General features: G+C 43.3%; 1 protein-coding gene across 2 annotated transcripts in view; it reads right to left on the bottom strand.

The window, feature by feature from the left end:
• The window catches only part of LOC122787759 (breast cancer type 1 susceptibility protein homolog), a 536,873-nt gene that overhangs the window by 443,894 nt on the left and 71,343 nt on the right, over positions 1–21,636 (bottom strand). For both annotated transcript variants that reach the window (XM_044054655.1, XM_044054656.1), the window contains exon 2: positions 18,283–18,384. In XM_044054655.1, the coding sequence (XP_043910590.1) occupies positions 18,283–18,362 (80 nt within the window). In that variant the 5' untranslated portion in view covers positions 18,363–18,384. The remainder of the gene's footprint in view (positions 1–18,282; positions 18,385–21,636) is intronic.

Here is a 21,636-nt window from a genome sequence, read left to right as displayed (position 1 = left end):
ACGTCAGTGAGGCAGCAGTCTGCTGGGAAAGATATTTTGCATTATGGGGGGGGGGTTTGCACTGCACCTGTCTGGATGTATGTTGGCAATACATGTGTGTGTTTGGTATGTTGTTTGTAATATTTGTGTGATCCAGAGCATATCTGGGAATTCACAACACGCTTCCTACCATCAGTTGCAGCAGCCTTGGGGTTATCCTTGGTGTCCTGTACAATTTGTATCATAATAGGTTCATAGGTTCATACTAGGCTATCCACCCTAGGGCATTTGTAAGCCTAGCCACAGTGTGTGTGGCTTTTGCCACCCCTTGCTATGTGAATATTATGGCCATTTATGATTTACTTAGCTGTGCCTCTGTCTGGACATGACACAGTAAAGACCCCCAGTGTACATCTACAATTATCCATCCATTTTGCCAACTTCCTGTTGAAGAGTGTCAGTGAGGGGCTCTGCCTAACATGTAGTGGTATTCTGTTCCAGGGTGTGGAGAGCCTCAGGGTTAGGTATCTGTCCCTCCAGCACATCCTATTTCATTATGTGTTGAGGTTGACATCTCTGACTCACACAGCTCCGATGGCTTTGAGTTTTCTGGGGTGGAGCATGTCCATTACTTCTGTGTTGGACATGGACTTGTACAACAGACATACAATGCCTCTGTGTAGGCTGTATGTGACTGCATTCAGCTGTGGTGTCTACAGCCAAGCAGCATATGACATATATTTGAGACCCTTTCTAACTCTTGGTGAGGTACCTTTGAGGTCTTTCTAACTGCTGCAGGTGCCAGGTAATGTACATCCCAAATGAGGCATTGTACTACATTATGAGTCTGATAAGGGAACAGTATAGGGGCACAATGACCTTTGTTGATGTAGATGTGACTCCTTTCATAATACAGTGTCCAATAGAGACAGTCTTCCTAGCCAGATTGGCAATGTGACTGTCACATAACAGGTTACTGTCCACTTGTGTCACTAGGTCCCCGATTACTCCTTCCATACATAATGGTTTACCACCTATGTGGTAATTTGTGTGTACCTCGTTTTGTATTTGGTGGTACATTCATACTGTCCACTGTCTTCAGGACAGCGGGGTGGGGTTCCTGTGTGTGAGAGTGTGGTCTGTAGCATGCTACAAACTGTACAGCAGTCTTGCCTATGGTTAGTTGCACATAGGTGGACTGCAATGATGTAAGTATTGTCAGTTAACTGGACGTATAGGTGTCTGTGCTGAATATGGATACTCACCCTCATTTTATGTTTTGTTCCAGGTTTTGTGGCCATAACACATGATATGTGGTATTACCTGGTAGTGCTGGTGTGCTGTCACTAGGCTTGCAGCAGGTTTCTATCACTGGACAGACATCAATGTTCTCCATACTGGGGAGGGCCTCAGGAGCATGCATACTGAGGTTTACACGTCTGGCATTGATCAGCATTACTCTTCTGTTTCTTTCCAGTTTTGTTTTCTATGGTGGTGGGTTAGTCTTTTCGGCCTTGCCTACAAAAGGATCTCTGTAGGTTGCAACAGCCTTAGGCAATATCCAGACGCCCATGGGTAACAGGTGCAAGCCATCCCTGGAACAGCAGCATGTTTCACTATGGAGTCACCTATTACAACTGTATCAGGCAAGTTTGTTTCTCCTTCTGTCCTGTGACTGTTTGGCACACCAGCTTTGTGTACTGTGTGTTACATGCGCTATGTCTGGAGGTTGTTTTATTGGGGGTCTGCTTTGGAGGCTTGTGTTGGTGTTGTGTGTTTGTAATTAGGGCCTCTGGGAATGTTTATGTGTTTGGTTTACAGACGTTGTAGGTCTATGTGGGACTGGGTTTGTGGTGTATGTGGTTACCTTCTCCTCCTGACTAGTTTTGACAGTACTGATTTGGGGGTGCTCAGGCTCCGGTTTGGCTACCTGGTTGCGTCTATCACATATATTTGTATTTATTGGGGTGAGTTGTTGTTGTGTGTGTACTTGGGACAGGTGTCACATTGCCTCTGGATTCACAGATTCTACTTGTTTTGCCTGGCCTTAGTGGATTGTATGTGTGGACACATTTTATTGCCATACTAGTGATCACTGATTACTTCACTTTTTATGTTTGATCTATCATGTGGTAGCTTCCTCATTCTCTTCAATGGTTTAGTAATTGCTGGAGTCCAGCATGCCAGATGCCTGGGTGTATGGCATTGTGTCTTGTTGTTATTTGTGATTGCAGACTCCAAGCACTCTTGGCTGTGTTCATGGAATGCCTGTATATCATGTTCTGCAGTGTGTCCCATATTCTGGACTTGCACAGGGCCTTTCATGGATTCCACATTGGTTTGTAGGGGTGCAAGCTATGCTTTATACATGTGTTTCACTGTGGCAATCTGGCCAGGGACTGGGGTCGGGATGTGTAACTACAGTGTGATTGCTCTATGGTCTGGTCTTACCAGTGAGGGATACACTTCTCATCTTGACATCCAGTACACATATTTCTGATTATCACATCCAGTATGCTTACCCCTCTTGTGGAAGTGTTACATTTTGCATGTCCATTTTGTTTGATGGATTCTGGGAAATTTTCTACAAATGTGTCGGTGCTAGTATAATACAAAGAGTATAGTGACAAACTTCTCAAAAGCTGACTTCACACTTCTTCAGACTGAGATGGTATCCTTTAAGCCCACTGGGCCAGTGGAAACCACAACACACAATGGTGACTCCTTCACAAACGCTTTCCACGGACATCTCCAAGAAAGCATGGACCATGCAATCACAAATAAAACCAAGACCCTCTCCACCAAGGGAAAGTGGCCTGTCTGGTGGACCCCAGCCATAAACGAACTGTATCACAAAAGAAGGATACTAATGCAAAACAGAGCTAAATCTCCTAAAGGGAAGGCAGCTGTGATCAGCACTAGTAAAAAGCTACATTCTCTCATAAAGACATCGAAGGTCAACTTTGAGACAAAAATCACCAAAGACAATAAAGATGACCACAATGCCTTCTTCAGTTATGTCAGAAACCTGGGTGGGAACCCTCAGATATGCTCAGAGTTGGTACACAACATAAATTTCAGTGACCCGACAGATATTGGCAACATTCTGGCAGACAGGTTCAGTGCAATTTTCTCCCTCCCTCCCTCACCCCCAAAAGACGATAGTTATCACAGCTGAATGTAACCTCACTGTCATCTCAGATGTCCATGTGAGAGCCGCACTCAGCAAAGACAAAAACACAGCATCAATGGGACCTGATGGTATCCCCAGTTGCATGCTACTCAACTCCAAGAGGAGCTAAACCCGTATATAAAAATGATATTTAACCTTAGCCTTGCTGCAGGATATGTACCTGAACACTGGCGTACAGCAACAGTGGTCCCACTCCACAAAGGAGATGCCTCCACAGACCCTGGGAACTACCACCACACAAGCTTAACCAGCCTTGTCTGCAAAGCTATGGAAAGAGTCATTATGGAGCTCTTAGACAGAGACATTGGTGACCTACAGACTCTTGATCCCACCCAGTTCAGCTTTCTAAAGGGCAGATCCTGCCTTTTGAACCTAGTTGACTATTTTGAAACTGTCAGTAGGGCCATTGATGAGGGCTAAGCGGTCCACACAGCCTACCTGCACTTGGCTAAGGCCTTTGACACAATACCCCACTCAGGCATCATAGACAAGCTCAACAGCTGAAATATAAATCCATATGTCACAGGATATGTTGCAAAATGGCTAAAAAACAGAACCCATAAAGTCGACATTGCAGGTGCCTTGTCAGATTCAAAGCCAGTCACAAGTGGTGTCCCACAGGGATCTGTCCTGGGACCCCCTCTTATTTGGCATTTACTTTTCAGATGTGAAAGCAAACACAGGAGGGTTGTGGCTGACACAGTTTGCAGATGACTGCAACTTAGGCACCATAGTGAATACATCAGCCGGCGCACACATCCTACAGAATGCCCTCACAAAAACAGATAGCTGGTGCCGGAATCATGGCCTGAAACTGAATGCAACTGATGTGTAGTCATCCCCTTTGGGAGGAACAAAGTACCCACAAATTAACACAGACAGCAACCCACTGAGCACAGAAAAAAAAATCAGACACCTGGGGACCCATGCAGATAGTGACCTCTTGTTTGACACCCATGTTGCCAAAGTGGTTAGAAAGACTTTCTATCTTGCCCACCTTATCATGAAGGGTTTTCCATCCAGATCAAAGGAGGTCATTGTACCCCTATACTTCTTTATCAGGCCCATGATTGAATACAAAGCCCCATTTGGTATGTACCTCACCCAGCACTTGCAACAGCTGGAGAGACCCCAAAAGTACCTTACCAAGAGGATCAAGGGTCTACAACACATGTCATATGCTTCCAGACTAAAGAAAATCCAGCTCTATTCAGTAGCATACCGCCTACTTACAGGTGACCTATGCCTGACATACAAGACCATGTCCAATCAGGATTTGATGGACATGCTCCACTGCAAGCAATCCAAATCCATTAGAACCATGAGAGCTAAAGATCTGAACCTCAGCACATACATGTATAGGACCTGCTGGAGGGACAGATTCATAACTCAGAGGCTTCTCACACTCTAGCACAGAATCCCAGTTCATGTTAGAGTCCCTCACTGACTCTCTTCAAGAGAAATCTGGACAAGTGGATGTGAGATCGTAGGTTTACCCCAGGGGTCCTCCCTGTGTCACTACTAGACAGAAGCACAGTCAATTAATTTGATTAAGTAAAGGGGTCATAAATGTGTCACTACTAAGTCAGAGGCACAATATTCGGAATCTATTCTGTACACTTATTACCACTATAAGGGGTGGCAATAGCCACATCACTATGGCTAGGCTTATAAATGCACTAGGGCAGATAGCCTAGTAGTAAACTATGAAACTATGGTGTATGTGTAGGTATTTTCAGTCAAGCAATATAATGTGGTTTGGGGGGCTTGATATCTTCATGTATTCCAACATAGGCCTGGTGCAGTTCCTGCTATTAGGACAGTGGTCTGCAGCAAGCTATATAGTGGTAGGCAGTTTTAGCCATTGGTATTTGACCATGGCTAATCCATGCTGCTGCTTCTTGTGGTACCAACATGGGGGTGTGGTTATCCATGACATTTATTGCTAGTCACCCTCGTTTTGTAGCTTGTTCCATGTTTTGCAGCTGTACATCACTGTATGAGGTGTGACCTGGTAGTGTTAGGGTGCTGATGTGGGCTTTGACCCAGTTTTCTATTACAGCACTGATATCTACATTCTCTATACTGTGTGCGTTTACACTGCACGCATCTTGCTGTTTATACTTCTGGCATTGGGTAGCATTACATCTAGGTTCCTATCCCTTGTGGTACCTATGAAGGTGGGTTTGTGTTTTTGTGGTTCATGATTGGTGAGGGTGGATGTTAGTCAGGGTCCTCAGGTGTGCATATGGTACATGGTGTTACATTACTTAACACATGGCATTTATGCCTCAGGTGGTGCTGCAGGGCTGCCTCTGTCGGATGCACATACTACACTCCCTGTACATGTTTGGAAGCAGGTTGTATCATGTTAGACGTCCCTGTTACTATATGAGTGAGTCGGAGGGAGTATCAGTCCCAGTGTTCCTACTGAGCCAGTGTATGTGCTATGCGTTGCCTCTTTGCCAAGGCCAGGGCATACTGGGCACGCCTCCTCCTGCCTACTGGGGCAAGGTCAGGTTGTTCCTCCTCCGAGTCACCCTCTGCCTGTGGTGGCCTTGGCAATGGTGGGGGTATGTTTGGCCCAGCCCTATGCTGGTCCTGCTGCAGCTGTTTCCGCAGGATCATACTATGTAGCACAGCACATATCATGATCATTTGGGTACATGTAGTTGGCGTGTACTGCAAGGCTCCACCAGATATGTCCAGACACCGGAACCGTGACTTGAGCAGCCCAAACACACGCTCTATGACATTATGTGTTTGTGCGTGTGCCTCATTATGGCGTTCCTGTTCAGGTGTGTGTGCATTTCTGATGGGTGTCATCAGCCACGGCTCAAGTGCATAACCTGCATCCCCCACTAGGTGTCCATGTGGTAAGTCCCCACTGGCAAATGATTGGCACAGCTGCATCAGATGCCAGATGTGGGAATCGTGGTAGCTCCCAGGGCAGCCAGCACACACATTCATTATCATGCCCTGGGCATCACACACGACCTGGCAGTTGGAGGGGAATCCCTTGCGGTTAATGTAGGCCCTACCCCGCTCACCGGCTGGTGCTTTGATGCGTATGTGCGTGCAGTCTATTGCACCCAGTACCTCAGGGTATCCCGCTATTTGCTGGAAGAGACGCATATTGCTGACCACAACCTCACGGGCATTAGGGAAATATACATGATCACTGACATGTGCTGACATGGCATCTAGGAACTGGTGCAGTACCCTGGAGGCTGATTCCTGTGATATCCCCATCATATCACCAGTTGGTCTCTGGAAGGTACCTGTTGCTAGTATTCTTAGGCCAACACATACCTTGGTTTCCACTGGGATGGGTTCCCCTCTGTTGGTTCTGTGTGTGAGACGTGGCCTGCACAGCTCAACAATTTGTTGCAGAAGGTCTCTGTCCACTCTGTAGCGCTCTACTATCTCCAGCTCATGTAACCCATGGTAGGTGACCCTGGGCCTGTATACTCTTCTCCTTCTCCTCACTCTGGGTAGTCTGTCAGCATCTGCATTGTCACCACCCTTAGCAATTCGCCTATGCCTGATTATAACAGCTATGGCAGCTCCTAGCATTTCTGCTCTGAGTTCAGCTTTTTCAGTTTTCAATTCTGATAGCTTACTCCTTTCTTGCAGAATTCTCTTGAGAGAAACACCCTGCACTGCTGTTTGCAGTGTTTTAAGTGCTGGGTTGGGCTAGTCTGCCTGTGTAATTGCCTGCTTCTAATTGTTATCACCAATTAACTCCAGCAGTATTCTGACAGCTTCCTTGTAATCTGGTTGTTTCCTTTTTCCTCTGTTTCCTCAGGGGGAGCAATGTGCACACCAGCATAAGCACGCTCACAGTGACTTAAACGCGCGCACACATACTTACACGGTTTGGACTTGGCTGATTCATGGTAAAACACGCGCACACAGCCTTATACATCAGGCAACAGGCTTCTTGATGTGTACATTGCCTTACACGTGCGCACACACGCGCAAACAGTTTTAAATGGTTTGCAACACGCTCCCACATGGTGAACCTGCCTTACACGCCCAAGCATGGCGCCAAGATGCACGTATATCAAGAAAGCTTGAGTGTAGGGATACTGTACACCCTCTATTTCTTGACTTTACTAGTGTTCTGTTGGGACACACCTCTCTCCCTGATGTCCGTCTGTCATCTGTCATGTTACACTGCTCTCCAATGTGATACATTTACTTCTATCATTCCCCCGTGATGTCACCTACCTCTTACTCTATTCCTCCCCTTCTGTAACTCTTACACTACTCGAAAAAAGGAAAGATATGTTCGGAGCCGCACTCGTGCCTAAGGCCGCTCTTAGTACTCAGAAGTTGGCCAAACCGAAGTTCCTTACAACACAATGCTAGCAAAGAGTTGGTACATCTCGAAAGTAAGCTAAATCAAACAGAATAATAGTAATATGGCAGGCTACAGAAGAGTCCACCTCCTAAATGTTATTTAAGGAACGAGTCACCAGGGGTATAATGTGGGAGAAGAAGAGGGCTGATCCAGGAGCCAATCAAACAGAATATAGGGGACACACCATTCTATAAGAGAGTCACAATCACAACAGAATTCTCTGTGAGAAAATAAGAAGATATGGGGGTGTGAGGAGTAATGAAGAAGACAACATGGAACGCTACGGTAAGAATAAAGTTTAAATCCTGCGCAGAAGGAAGTTGCCTTAGCTCATTGCCCCTGAAGTAACCGGATCCAACACCTTTGAGCATGATGGTGTCTTGAGTAGCCCTCCCTGAGGTTAGCATCCAAGCCAAAGCCTATGCCTGTAGGCCCTTGAAAACCTATAATGGTATCGAAAGTGTGAGGAGATAGCTCAGCAGCCGCACAAAATGGAAGCTTATTGTAAGAAATCTGTCTCTGAAGGGGCCGTTTTTCTGCATAGGGAAGGCCTTAGTCAGATAGGCTAAAATTGTTCTATTCTCAAAGTACTGCAATCAGAGATGTAAGCCATCTAGATATTGATAATTTGAAAACTGAGTCCTAAAAGGCTTTCTCAGAGGGGAGGAAAAACAGTTGGTCAGATTCTCTGAATAGTTAAGTTCTTTCCAAATCTGAAGGACGAAGTTGGTTGAACATCTAGCCCTGTCCTTTTTGTTCAGAGAAAACAGAGGTCGACAGAAAGCAATTCTTAGTCAATGCTTTGATTTCGATTACTAGCTTAGAGAAAGAAAGAGAAGCAGGAGGATAATGGTTCAGAAGGATACCCTGTCCTGGAATAAATAAGGGATAGAATCAAAGTTAGTGAGAAAGTTCTGAGACTCTCTGACGGGGTAATAGCCACCACCTCTGAGAGTAGTCTCCAAGTGATAAAGGCTTAAAGACAGGAGGCTGGGAGATTAAGGAAGAGAGAAAAAGAAGCAAGAAAAAAAATGAGATATTCAAGGACTGAAAGAAAGCTTAGAAGATAGGAGGGTCTGAGAAGAAAAACTCCTCTTGAAAAAAGGCTCTTATTTGGATGAAGCAGAAAAGGCAGACCTAGAAGATTTGAGCAAAAGTTTTGGGAGATAGCTGAACAGATTGAAGATTTACCTAGAAGGGGATGTACCTGCATGGAAGAGAACCAGCGAGTGAAGTTCAGGGACCATTTGGATCTGTTCTGAAAGGATCTAGAGGAACGTTTGAGCCTGGCAAAAGAAGAGGGGGAGGGAGCTTAATACTAGAGACCATGGAAGATTTAAAGAAACTATCACAAAAAATCAATGCAGAGTGGCCCCAATGTGGGGCTTCCTGGAAACCTCTGGAACTGGATGGGAGGCTGGAGTGTGAGCCGAGGGAGGGAACGATGCAATCTGACCTGGATGAGTTCTCAGCGGTCTGAAGAGAGGCCTCATGCCAGGAGTCGATGCATAAGGATTGATGTAGAAAGGGGTCTGCACTGTCGAGGCCAGTGGGCGAAGTTGGGAGATCAACGAGGCCTTCTGGTTTTAAAGTGCACTGCAACCTGAGGGGAGTGGAAGGGAGGAAATGCTGAAGTCCCCGGGGCCAAACTGAAAATAATGTCCGCTTAATGTCTTCAGTAAAGGAATAGAAATGAAACAACACCTGTACCGCTTGAAAGAAATCGCTCTCTCTATCGCAGCAAGGCTGACCCCACTTGAGCTAAAATCTCTTCACAGCAAGAGTCTTCTGATTGCTGCGCAGATGAGAGGATGTTAGTCGCTGGTGCGCTCCTCATTATTTGATTAGACACGGGATGTGCGCTGGGTTATCAGAAATTGAGAAGAAATCTACCAAGGGAGAGATGCTTCTCATTTTTAAATAGGACGCCATTCCGCCTTTATCACGCAGTTCTGGATAAAATTACCCACATATTAGTCTGCTAGAATTGCAACTGCCTCAAGGAAATTCTTTGAAGGTCTTGCAACGCTAGCTGGACTGCTCTTCAAAGCAGAACATTTGCCATGTGCCCAAATGGCCTTCCTGCCAGCGTGCCCCTCGACCGCCCTGTTCTGATAAGCCGCATTCCGAGCAACGCGGTGAATCATATAAAGGTGGGACCGGGCTAATACAAAAAGGTCTTTGGCAGTAGCTGAGGATCATTGAAGTGTTCCACATTAATAGTCTTCGCAATGGAAGTTTGTTGATGGCAGGTGCCACATTGATTAAATCTGCGATTCCATTGTAAAGAGCATCCATTGGGACATCGGAATCTGGTGGTGAGAAGCTCTTGTGTACAATTAATCCATTCGACTGCACTAACCTGGCTTTGATTCTGTTGTTGCTGAAAAGGAGCATACCATGATGTCTTGATATTAACTTGAACCAGCCTCCTATAGACTGTTTCTCTTCGCGTCTAGATTTGAGATGCAAAGCTGCAATTAAACCATTGCCCAAATCCTGGACTTTCGCAATTTATGCTTGGTGGCTGCCGAGGAGCCAATAAATGCTTATGAAAACAATCCCCTGGCCATCGCCAGAGGCTGAGTGACTAGCTGCTGACAGAATGGTAAATAAAAGAACACCCTTCTCTGAAAGTGCAGGGCTTATAGGAGAAGCTATGACTGGTCTGCCCTGGTAACGAGGAATCTTCTGGAATGGGCTCGGCAGGGCCCTGAATGAAAATCCCCGGTCTCGCGCCCAGCCGGAGGAATCTCTGAGCTGCCTGTCAATTTTTATGTAGCGTGACGCCTTCCAGTCCCCTCTGGCAGATGGAATCCAGCTCTTTTCCATAGGGATTCCGGTATCGCACTGGTCTCCTGATCTGGCTGAAAAAAGAGTTTGGTCTCCAGTGAAATCAAGAGACATCCAAATTGGTCTCCCCAGTCTTTTGTTTCTTTGGAATCCATTTAGGACCTTGAGTGACCCCGATCTCTTGCTGGGAATCTGGAAGGAATTAATATTGCTCTTTTACTTTTCTTGGAGAAATTAGTCTGGAGAGATTTCCCTTTGGTGACATTTGTCTCTGGAAATTAGCCGCCAGGAATTCGAATGGAAAGGACACAGTGGATGCTCTTCGAAATGATATAGACTGGTTTCATTTGTCTGGAAAGATAGCGAGGCACCTTGCCACAGAAAACACTGCCTCTCAACTGCAGTCGGGCAACACTCTCCGATGCTCGAGGGCTTATCTTTGAAGGCTGCTCGATTTCACAGTGTCTCGCACGCCAGTTCCACTGAGTGGGCTGGTAGGAACTTCATTTGTTGTTCCCGCCGGGCCCTCCATGGGTAACGATTTTAAAGGCCAGGCTTAAGTCCTCTTTTGTTGCCTTACGGAACCACATTTCACTTGAGTTCTGCTCCTGGGGTAAGGCCAAGAAAGAAACGACTCCACGCAGGAAGAAAGAGGCTACCCAGCCCCGCCGGGAGTCAATGAAGGATGTCTGAAGAGGAGCGACACAGCAAACTGGGAGCAAGGGCAAAGACGCCCAGCATAAGGCAAATTGTGACACAGGGAGTTCCAGGCAGCGCTACGAAAAGCACCTGGTGCATAGCGTTCTAATATGGACCATCTGCCGCAGCCAGCTGTGAGCGATGGGCGCCTTTCGGAAGTTATGTGGCAGCCAGCTGAGTGTCACCGCCTTAGTTCAGCTCACAGCTGTAGGATTCTAGTGAATGTTACCGCTTTAATCTTCAGCTTTTGCAGATCGCAGTAGTATGAGGTAAAAACAGCCGTAACGATAGATGGGCACTCCGTCCAAGCTAGTTCCTCGCCTCCCCGCATTCCGTCTCATGGACCTAGATTCCTTGTTCCTTCTATCAGGCAATTGAAGGATCAGTTGTCTTCTTAGTGGCAGCGAAGCGCCACAACTGCTTCCTACAGAAACCTTTGTCAAGAACTGCTTGTCTATGAACACCTGCGGCTGAATCTGGGTCTGGGGGCTGGGGATCAGGTGAACTGCATGAGGTCGCCTTTTAGGGGATACAGAGTCGAGGGGCCCAAAGGTAATAGGGAAAGATGGTGGAAGGACGAGGGGGGTCTCAAGACATTATACAGACTCATCCCAGGGCGGTTGGAATGCCCCTGAATTTCCTCTGTTTGCGAGGGTCTAGAATGTCTGCAAAAGAGACATCTTCAGAAGGACAACGGGGACCCTCGGAAAATCTGTGTTCTGTATCACTAAGGATTGACCAGGTGAGCCTTGATTTCTGACCTTGTGTTCCTGGCTCTTTCACAAATCAGGTCCCTCTGGGGGGAATCTTATCCCCACAGACCGCCTGAGGAGCTGAGGAGTGCGTCCCGGATGAGCCTGACTCGACGGTAGAGGAGCACCGTAGAGAGGCGGTATGGACAGTGGGACCTGAGGGCACTCTAAATACGTTCCGCCCGACTTCGTCAAGCACCGCCGGCAAAGCTTGCCTCCGCTCAAGCTGAGAACCGAACTCCCTCCAGTGATGGCTCAGTGATGGTTCGGAGCGGCGATGTCGAGCCGGCGGGCACCCGAGAGGAAGAGCCGTGGGGAGCTCGAGGGCGGTTTCCAGGGGTCCCGCCGCACTCCCGGGCTCGAGCCGCCGAAAGTGTCCGGGCGCCGAGAACGATAAGGAAGGAATCGGGCGTACGATGGAGCCGGTTGATCTCATTGTATACGATCTCGGTTACCACAGTCTCGTTCCGAGCTGAGTCTCGCCAGGTGGGAAACTGAGACGAGGAGGGGGATATTGCGGGATGAGGGTAGGCATCACCGATGAGTCGGCTCTAAAGCATTCATGCAATAGCTCACAAGCTCTTACCTCTGAGACTCACTACTCGAGAACTCAAATGAGATATGATATGGCTCATGATCCAGAGGGGAGATTTATGGAGATGAATGACAGCAGGAGGGACTGACCTTTCGGCGGATGCCGGCTCAAGATCTGGATGAGCCCATTCACGATCCCATGCTACCGGCCTCCCACCGAGGCTTCTGATACCACGCCACCAGGTGGGAGCCAGGAACGACAAAACTGTGAGCCGAGACGAGCCGGCGCCAGCCGACGTTAGCGGAGGTTAGGGAAGGGCTCAGTCTTGCCTGTGAGACCTGAGCCGAGCCTTTCTGTGAAGGCTTGTAGAGGCTTCCCCAGAGACAGAAAGGCCATCCCCTCCGCCTAAGCAGTCTTTCCTGAGGGACCGTAGACCCTGCACAGTCCTGGGGTTCTGCAAAGCACATACAGCAGGAGGTGCAATACAAGCAAAGGCCCCAGGCGATGCCGGAGCACGGCAATCGCCTGATTTTGAGCATTTTCGACAGCAATTTTTCACACTTCTTGAAGTCTAAACCACCAAGTGTCTTCACATCCTAAACAAACAACAAATCACACACCAACCAAACAATTATTAATTCATTAATCTAAAAACTCAAAAAAAAAATAAACAATTAACACACACACACAACACAACACACACACAGGCGAAGGCTGCCAGAAGGTCTGAGAGAGAAGAGAGAACTCTTTTAAAATTTGGGGAAAAATTGGGATTTTCCGAAAAAAACCTACGAAAAAATTAATACTAAAATATATATCAAAATATAAAAAAATGGGTTTTTAAGTGATCTAATTTTACAAAACACCGCCAACAAACTTAGAGAAAACCAACACCTCGATGCTGTGAAGTAAACAAAGCGAGGAGTAACCGCCAGTATCGTGATGGATGGGGAGCTGCGGGCCGTGGTGGACTAACTCGAGCTTTTAGAGGAGAGCCTCGAGGGAGATGGGGGGGCCCAAACCCCATCCAGCAAGAATGAAGGCGAGATAGACAACTTAACATGTGCTCATTAGCTATGTGGCAGTGTGATTCAGTATTGTAACCCTCATTTACATAGGATTGCCTAGTAATGTTTAGTTACATATCTTACACTGAGCTTCCCCCCCTTGGCAACCACTACACGGTGGCCATATTGTTTTTGGTCTGCTAGTCCCTGCATTGGCATTCCATGTACTACATAAAACCCACAATTGTGGGCTTATAAACTTCGGTTTTCACTTTTAGGCAGCGCACCCTGTTTGCACGGGTGTGCGCTGCAGTTAAACATCAAAATCCCCCGAAAAAAAATTTTTATTGTAAATAATTTTGCATCACTTTTTAATGCCAATGGCCACATATTTGGCCATTGGCATGCTAGATGACACATATGCAACCTTTATTTGGAGCTGACATAGCTCCACTGTAAATTTTGCAGAAATGTACTCAGTTGTCAGCGGAGTACATTTCTGCAGCTAAAACGTCCGTTACACGGACTGGTTTGGGCTTCCTGGATTGCTCAAATACCTCATTTGCATATCTTTGAGCTGCAAATGAGGTATTGAGCATTTCCACGCCCAGTCCGTGTAAGAGACGTTTTAGCTAGTCTCTAACACGGAGGTTTGGGCTGTTCCTGGATCGGGAGGCTTACATGGAGGCTTACACTACTCTTAAACTCAGTGTAAGCCTTCGTGAATCCTGTATATTATATTCAAATGCACCCCAAATTAAGTGAATTGCAAGGAGTGTGCAGTAGACAGAAAATAAAAGAAATAAAAAAAGTCTTACATTTCAAAAACAGCTGTTTCGAAAATCCGCTACTCAGCCGGATTCTTTACTGAAGGCAAGTTATGTTTTAGCAAATTTAATTGCGAAAAAATCCAAGCCATTTGCCAATGGTGAATTTGTTAAAGAATGCCTTGAAAGTGTAGCAGACATAATTTGCCCTGAAAAAAAAAATCAGAATTTTCTAAAATCACTTTATCACACCAGACAATCGCAAGGCGTGTGGAAGATGTAGCCAAATCTATTGAAAATACTTTGGAATCTCGGTGTGCAACTTTCAAGTTTTACTACATAGCTTTGGATGACAGCACTGATGTTACAGATAAGGCACAACTTGCCATATTTATTCATGGTAATGACAACGATTTCAGTATTACTGAAGAACTGGCCTGTCTGGTTCCACTGAAAGACACAACGAAGTCTGCTGATCTGTACAAGGCAGTAAAAGAAATGCTGGCAAGATTTTCCTTGACCATCGGAAACCTGTCTGGCATAGTAACTGACGGTGCTCCAGCTATGGTTGGAAAGAAGGAAGGACTAACAACACTGATGGAAGAAGATGCAAAACAGATCAGTAATGTGCGTTTCATGAAGTACCACTGCATTATACATCAGGAAAATTTGTCTGCACAAACTTTAAAAATGGAAAATGTTATGAATCTTATTAAAACAATTAATTTTATAAGATCCAGAGGATTAAATCACCGCCAGTTTCAGGAGTTTCTGACTACTTTGGAATCTACCTATGGAGACATCTTGTACTTTACTGCAGTGAGGTGGTTAAGTCGTGGAAAAATGCTGAAACGCTTCTATGATTTACGAGATGAAATAAAGTCCTTTATGGAGTCAAAAGGAAAGCCTGTACCCGAATTTGAAAATGCAAACTGGATGGCTGATTTAGCCTTCTTAGTAGACATCACTGCTCATTTAAATGACCTGAACCTGCACCTCCAAGGGGAAACCTATTAATAAATGACATGTTTCAAATAGTGACGGCATTTGAAGTGAAACTGAAATTATGGCACTGTCAGATGAAGAATAGCTTCATTCACTTTGAAACGCTGTCTGAGCAAAACCACGTAAATACTGAAAAATATGCGGCATTACTTAATAGTTTATTACAGGAGTTTGAGAGTAGATTTCAAGATTTTAGAAAACACAAACGACAGTTCAGTATATTTGCTACTCCATTCTCAGTTGACATCAACATGTTGCCTGCAAACCTGCAACTGGAATGCATAGAATTGCAGTCAGATATGCAACTTAAAGAAAAATTTCTGCACGCCTCTTTACTGGACTTTTATAAGTAATACCTACCCAAAGAAAAATATCCGTCACTTCACGAACATGCCCTGTTCATGACATCTCTGTTGGGGAGTACATAACATTTGCGAGCAATTTTTTTCTCGTATGAAGTATACAAAAAATAAAATCAGAACAAAAATTTCAGAGGAGCATCTTGAAAATACTCTTCGCATCGCCACTACCTCTATCAAAACCAATATAGACGCACTGGTATCAAACAGACAAGCTCAGTGTTCACATTAAAAAGGTTATGCTCATAATGTTTGTCTACTACACAAAAGAACAATCCTGACCTGACAGCCTGAACCTCCTGATATGGACGCTTAAGTATAACAAGAACTAGGACCAATAAGTTTGAATTCTGCGAAGGTCTGTGCCTGGCTGCACCCTTGTGAACAGGTTTCACAAATAAACACTGCCACTACTAATAAAGTCAATTATTTGTTTAAATTTGAGAAATGTAACAAACACTGGAAGACCCCTTCCAAATTTTCAGCAAACATTTGGAAAAACCTCAAGTTGGAGATTTATAGTAATCTAAGGAAGAAATACAAAAAGGTGTTATCTGATGATGCTATGCCTCATTGAGTGGATCTGTGCAAGTCATCAGCTGAAATGTGCACTCATGCAGATTGGAGAGGCAACTGCAAAAAAGCAGGTGTGAGATTACCTTGTGAAACTGGAGTGTGTCGTTGCATATTACCATGTTCTTTGTGGCTCCATAGTAAGTGGGTGAACCAAAGTTAAATGTGTTCTACCATCGGTTAGTCAGTGAAACAAATGTAAAAATACAAATTGTTCATTTTTTAAGTAAAAGTCTCATCACTCCTGCAAGCTGCGCATCACCACTGAAGATACTTCTTTCCTCTCCAGGCCAGCCTGACCAAACAGCTGTGCAAAAGCAAGAAATATTGCCAGTGCCATATTTCAGGAACAGATTCCAAAGCTAAAAATGTGCCTTTCCAAAGGAGTGCTCAGTTTGAGAAAACCACTGAAGAAACTTCTTTCCTCTTCAGACCAGCCTGACCAGACAAGCTGTGCAAAAGCAAGAAATATTGCCAGTGCCATATTTCAGGGACAGATTCCAAAGCTAGAAATGTGCCTTTCCAAAAGGGGTGCTCAGTTTGAGAATACCACTGATGAACCTTCTTTCCTCTTCAGACCAGCCTGACCAGATGTAGAATGTCTTGAATAATTTCAGGGAAAGATTCAAAAGCTAGAAATAGAAGAATACATGAGCGCTTTGGACAACATATCATATGGGCATTAAGGACATGGTGGAAGACGTGGACATCTTTAGGAAACCGGCAAAATCACAGGTATGATCTCATACAAATTGAAGGGTTCGTACCTGTTAATTTTTTTGTTTTACAAATAAACTTTGATGTTAAACTAAGATGTTAGATTTCACTGTTTAAGAATTTGAATGGGACTGAATTTTAGGACAAATATTATGCATTTATTACATTTATTCATTGTTCAAATTCACCTACAATACAGCCAGGGGGTTGACTTTGGTCGCCCGCGGCAGCGATACAGTTAACTATATGATATATTTTACATGCGGCCCCCAGACAACTTCTGTTGACTCAATGCAGCCCCTGCAAGTGAAAAGGTTGGACACCCCTGCTCTAACACATGGAGGGTGGCAACCTGAAGCATGTAGATACCGATTACCGTCCACAAACTTTCTATGTATATTGGACGAAATATTCCCTTTTTCTGTACCTTCCAAAATAAGGTCCAAATATACCAATCTGTTGCCCTTCTGGAGTCCATCAAATACAAAACCAAAGGAATTCCTATGCATATCCGACATAAATTTATCTACTTGTTCTATACCACCTTCACAAATAAAAATCAAATAATTAATATAACGAAAATAAAATTGCACATGCCTCTTCATAAAATCTAAATCAAATAAAAACTTCTTTTCAAAAAAAGACATAAAAAGGTTTGCATACATAGGGGCAAATGCTGTACCTTGTTTTTGTCTATATAATATATTATCAAAATAAAAATAATTATTCTTTAAACAAAAATCTATCATATTAATAATAAAACAAGATAAAGGGCTATCTCCCAAGAAAAACCTTATTACCTCCAAACCATCCCTATGCTGGATAGAGGTGTATATAAGCTTTTAACATCAGCTACAAGCCAATACATATCTTTTTCCATACCAAAGGTGAAATTTTATTTAGGAAATCTACACTATCTTTTATATAAACAGGAGATCCAATAACATAAGGAAGTAAAATCTTATGTAATACCAACCCAACATTGTGCAAAAAATAATTACATGCAGAAATAATGGGTCTTCCTGGCGGTTTAACCATGCTTTTGTGAACTTTAGGCAGACAAAAAAAAGTCTCCGGTTGTCCTATTTCATAGTCTGTGAATTTTTTTTGTTGGGGCCAGAGTTGTATTGTAATCTCAGTCTGTGGGCCTGTAACCTTGATGAACACGGTCATGGGTACTAGGCTTCATCTCAGCTGCTTTTTGACGAGACTGTGTTGCAAACTCAAATGCAGTACTTGCTCGTCTGCATTCTAGAAAAATGGACTGTAGTCATTGGAACTTAAAGCTCAGAGATGCTGGGTTTGGGCCCGTTTTTCCACACGCTTTAGACCTTTTGAGGACTTACGGAGGAGGAAGAACATTCCCTGGCCTCCCCACCCAATTTGAAAACTTATGTGATAGAAGGGTATAGGGTCAGCTGACCAGTATTAGTTTAGATTTCAGAAAATATGCAGGTCCTCCCAGCAGTCATCCTGGGTGATTTTCTGAAGGACATCTTAAAAACATGAATTACTGCACTTCTTATTAAAAACTTACCATATTGGGCATTCCAAATTCTTGTGCATCAGGGAAAGTATGTGCCGCACCTCTTCAATTCTACAATGTGACAATGCCATGTTTCCATTTACTGTTCAGCAGCTGCAATGTTAAAAGAGAAAGTGTCTTACAGTTATGTCACAGCAAACCGGTCATCTTTTTACAAATCTGTTCAGTTGAAAGGGAAACCTAAGATATACACATTAACAGAAAAGTTCTGATATTAACAGGTTTTGACACCAAAAATAAACTAATAGTCCAGTCTACCCTTACAGAAAAAAAAAACTACAATAATCCAATGATTTTTGCAAAACTCCAGTAAAAGACATCAGTGAACTTCCTCCACATTTTCTTTGCCATCAGGGTTTGGGATGAGAGCCAAACTGAGGTGGAAAAAAAAAACAACTGGTTGACAAGAAGTTAAATTTCACTTAAGAAAACATGAAGAGTAAATGGAGTGCAAGCTGGTAGGCGTCTCTCTGCAGAGACCAGCACTGGTAGGTGTCTCTCCGTAGAGGCCAGCACTTCAAGATATCATAAATATCCCAGAAAATAATTAATTTGTGAACCACATAAAAAGGGCAGAAAAATTATCAACAAAACTGCAACTGTAAAAACAAGCCACTTAAAACTATTCATTTGGAGAAAATGCAGTTACTGGCTAGTACTTATACTGCACTGATGCATGCAGAGAAGATATTTGGAAAAAAGTAAGAGAAAAACACCAGAAAAGAAAAAAAAAAGCTTGGTCTTGCAGTTGTTCATCAAATAGCAGTTTCCAGATTTAGCTTTGATACAAGAGATTATTTCCAGAAATTTAGAAGAAAAATATATAAAATGTACTCAAAGGTGTTTAAAATAAGTGAAACACTTAAGAAATACAAAACATCAAATAATAAAAGGCAGGATAATAATTCAGATGAAGTGATAAAATGCCAAAAAAAGGATGGCTGAGAATGAGGCTTCACAAAAATAGTTTCAAAACAACAGTAGTATTACAACACAGAGTATGCATAGAAAAACTGACACTTTTTGCTGTATCAATGAAATTGGAAGAAAAAGAATGCATTAATTTTAAGAAAGTACAAAACAGCAACTGAGATGGTGTTCCACAGCTGAATTTGTTAAATAAGGGGGCACATGGCGCTTATTCTCCAACTCTTTCCATGAGAAAGCAACAAAAACCTATATTAATAAAGATGCAATCGTACCAGCAAGAAGAAATGCTCCTGTCAAAATTGACACAGAAGGGAAAAGTACTAAAAATTGTGACAGCAGAGCGTTTACGGAAAACTATGATTCACTGTACACCAGGCAAAAAAAAAAAAAGAGAGAAGCAAGTTTATCACAGCAATCAGGGTATGTCCAGAGGCAGGAATCAGATCCAAGCTGCTGCAACCAACTTTCTTCAGAATATTTTCTTTTTCCTGGAGATCAGACATTTTTGGATGCAGAACTACCTAAGGATTAAATAAAGTTTAGCCAACAAAGAGAGAGCCAAAAAGCAGACGGGACTTTGCTACACACCTTTTCAACAGTAGCAAAACTCATACAGACACTTTGCCAATGAAACCTTTTCCATTGTTCCAAATGAAAATGCTCTAGTCTAATACAGAAAGAAAGAAATAAGCTGAGCTGAATAGAAGAAACAGGAATAGCTTGGACTTAAACCAGAGATTGGTGTTGGGAAATGGAGGAGAGAATCAAAAAACAAGCAACACTGTTAAAATAGTGAATGGATGGGAGATAATCATCAGTCCTATTAAATATAGGAACAAACATGAAATCTGGCTTTGAAAGAAGCATTTTAAGACAGACTGGAATTTGGTTAACCTCGTTAAACTGGCGAGTGGACTGTAAATCATATACCCCACTTTGTCATTGATGTTTAAAAAGGACAGTCAATAGAATGAATCAGTAAGTATAAAGCAGTTTTTGTGCTTATTAATATTTGTATAAAAAATTATGATGCAATAAGGTATCCAGGCATTACACTAAATGTGGAACAAGCGAAACAGAAGCACTCTTAGGCTGCTGGGGTAGGGATGACAAGCATATTATCATATTAGTTCTGTGTATATTGTGAAAATGTCTCATTTATATATGTGGACCCTTAGAATAATATCAATGATTTAAGTTAGACACTTTTTAAACAGACTGGAAGAAAAACAAGATCAGATGATGAAAAGCATGGAAAAAGATAGTTTTCTTGAATTTCTAAAGTCATTAGCTGATTTTCCACAAGCAAAGTCTTTTAGTAGGAGACTATACGTCTTCAGCAGCAGACAATTCAGCATGAGAGGGGTGTGCAGTGTGCTCCGGGTGAAATTTACAAGGATTCTTTCCAGGATTTACAAAGTCAATTAATGGTATTAGTTGGAGATATAAAGTCTGCAGATGCAAGTAATTAATTATGCAAGGTCAGCACACTGCCTGATAAGTGAAGTATAAGAAGCAATGTAATTAACATCTAAAGGTACAATGGGAAACAATTTAGTGACAAATTAAGATTTAAATTGTGGGAAGTAAATACATTTTACAATTAGTTTCATCCCAGCAGCCTTAATATTTTAATGCATTAACTAAACTAACATGTACTGCTATAAAAGTAGCAAGTGCATTTTAAGGCTAAATCTAAATACTTACTAAAAGCAATCAAGTTGTTTTTCACATCTAGGAGGGGAACAGAGATAAGAAATGAACACACAGCAATTAGAGTAAGTAGGAACACGTGCTGTAACATGCGCTTTGGCATGGGTAATCTTAACTTCAGATTAGGTAATGCCTGTGGGTGCAGCTGCAATGCCTGTGGGTGCAGCTGCCAATCTGGGGCAACTGCTCCTACCTAGAGGGCTGAACCTTATATTTGAAAAGGTACACTTTTTCTGTGCTTGTTATACGTTAATAGGTTATGGAGGAGTTCTGAACATTTATTTACTTTTTTATCCCAGGGTTTTCACTGAAACAAAAGTCTTGAAAAATATGGCATAGGTTCAAATGTAGAGGACAAGAAACAACTGTTTCAAAGATCAACCTGACAAACATTAGTGTGAGCACGCAACACAAAAGTTGGAAATACAAATTCTCACCTACTATACATGACAGTTGTTTTGAATGTACAGTTATGTAAAATTATATTACATCAGTAGATGTCCTTTCTCTTCACTTTTACAGTATTCTTTATCAAAGTGATCTCCTGTCAAGGACAGCCCAACATCCAACCAGTATACTAAAGCCTTTTGTTCTTTAAGGCATCATATGTTAAACGTATGCTCCCTGCAAACAACATAGAGCATAAAGGTGACATATGGATACACACACCCAAAACCTTTAAAAGCCCCAGGAGAAAGAGAA

Source organism: Protopterus annectens, chromosome 13.part0, assembly GCF_019279795.1.
Source record: "Protopterus annectens isolate FY-2018-M chromosome 13.part0, PAN1.0, whole genome shotgun sequence".
In the NCBI taxonomy this organism is placed as follows: Eukaryota; Metazoa; Chordata; order Ceratodontiformes; family Protopteridae; genus Protopterus; species Protopterus annectens.
The sequence above is the reverse complement of the archived record's forward strand: the minus strand, read 5'-3'. Positions and strand labels throughout refer to the sequence as shown.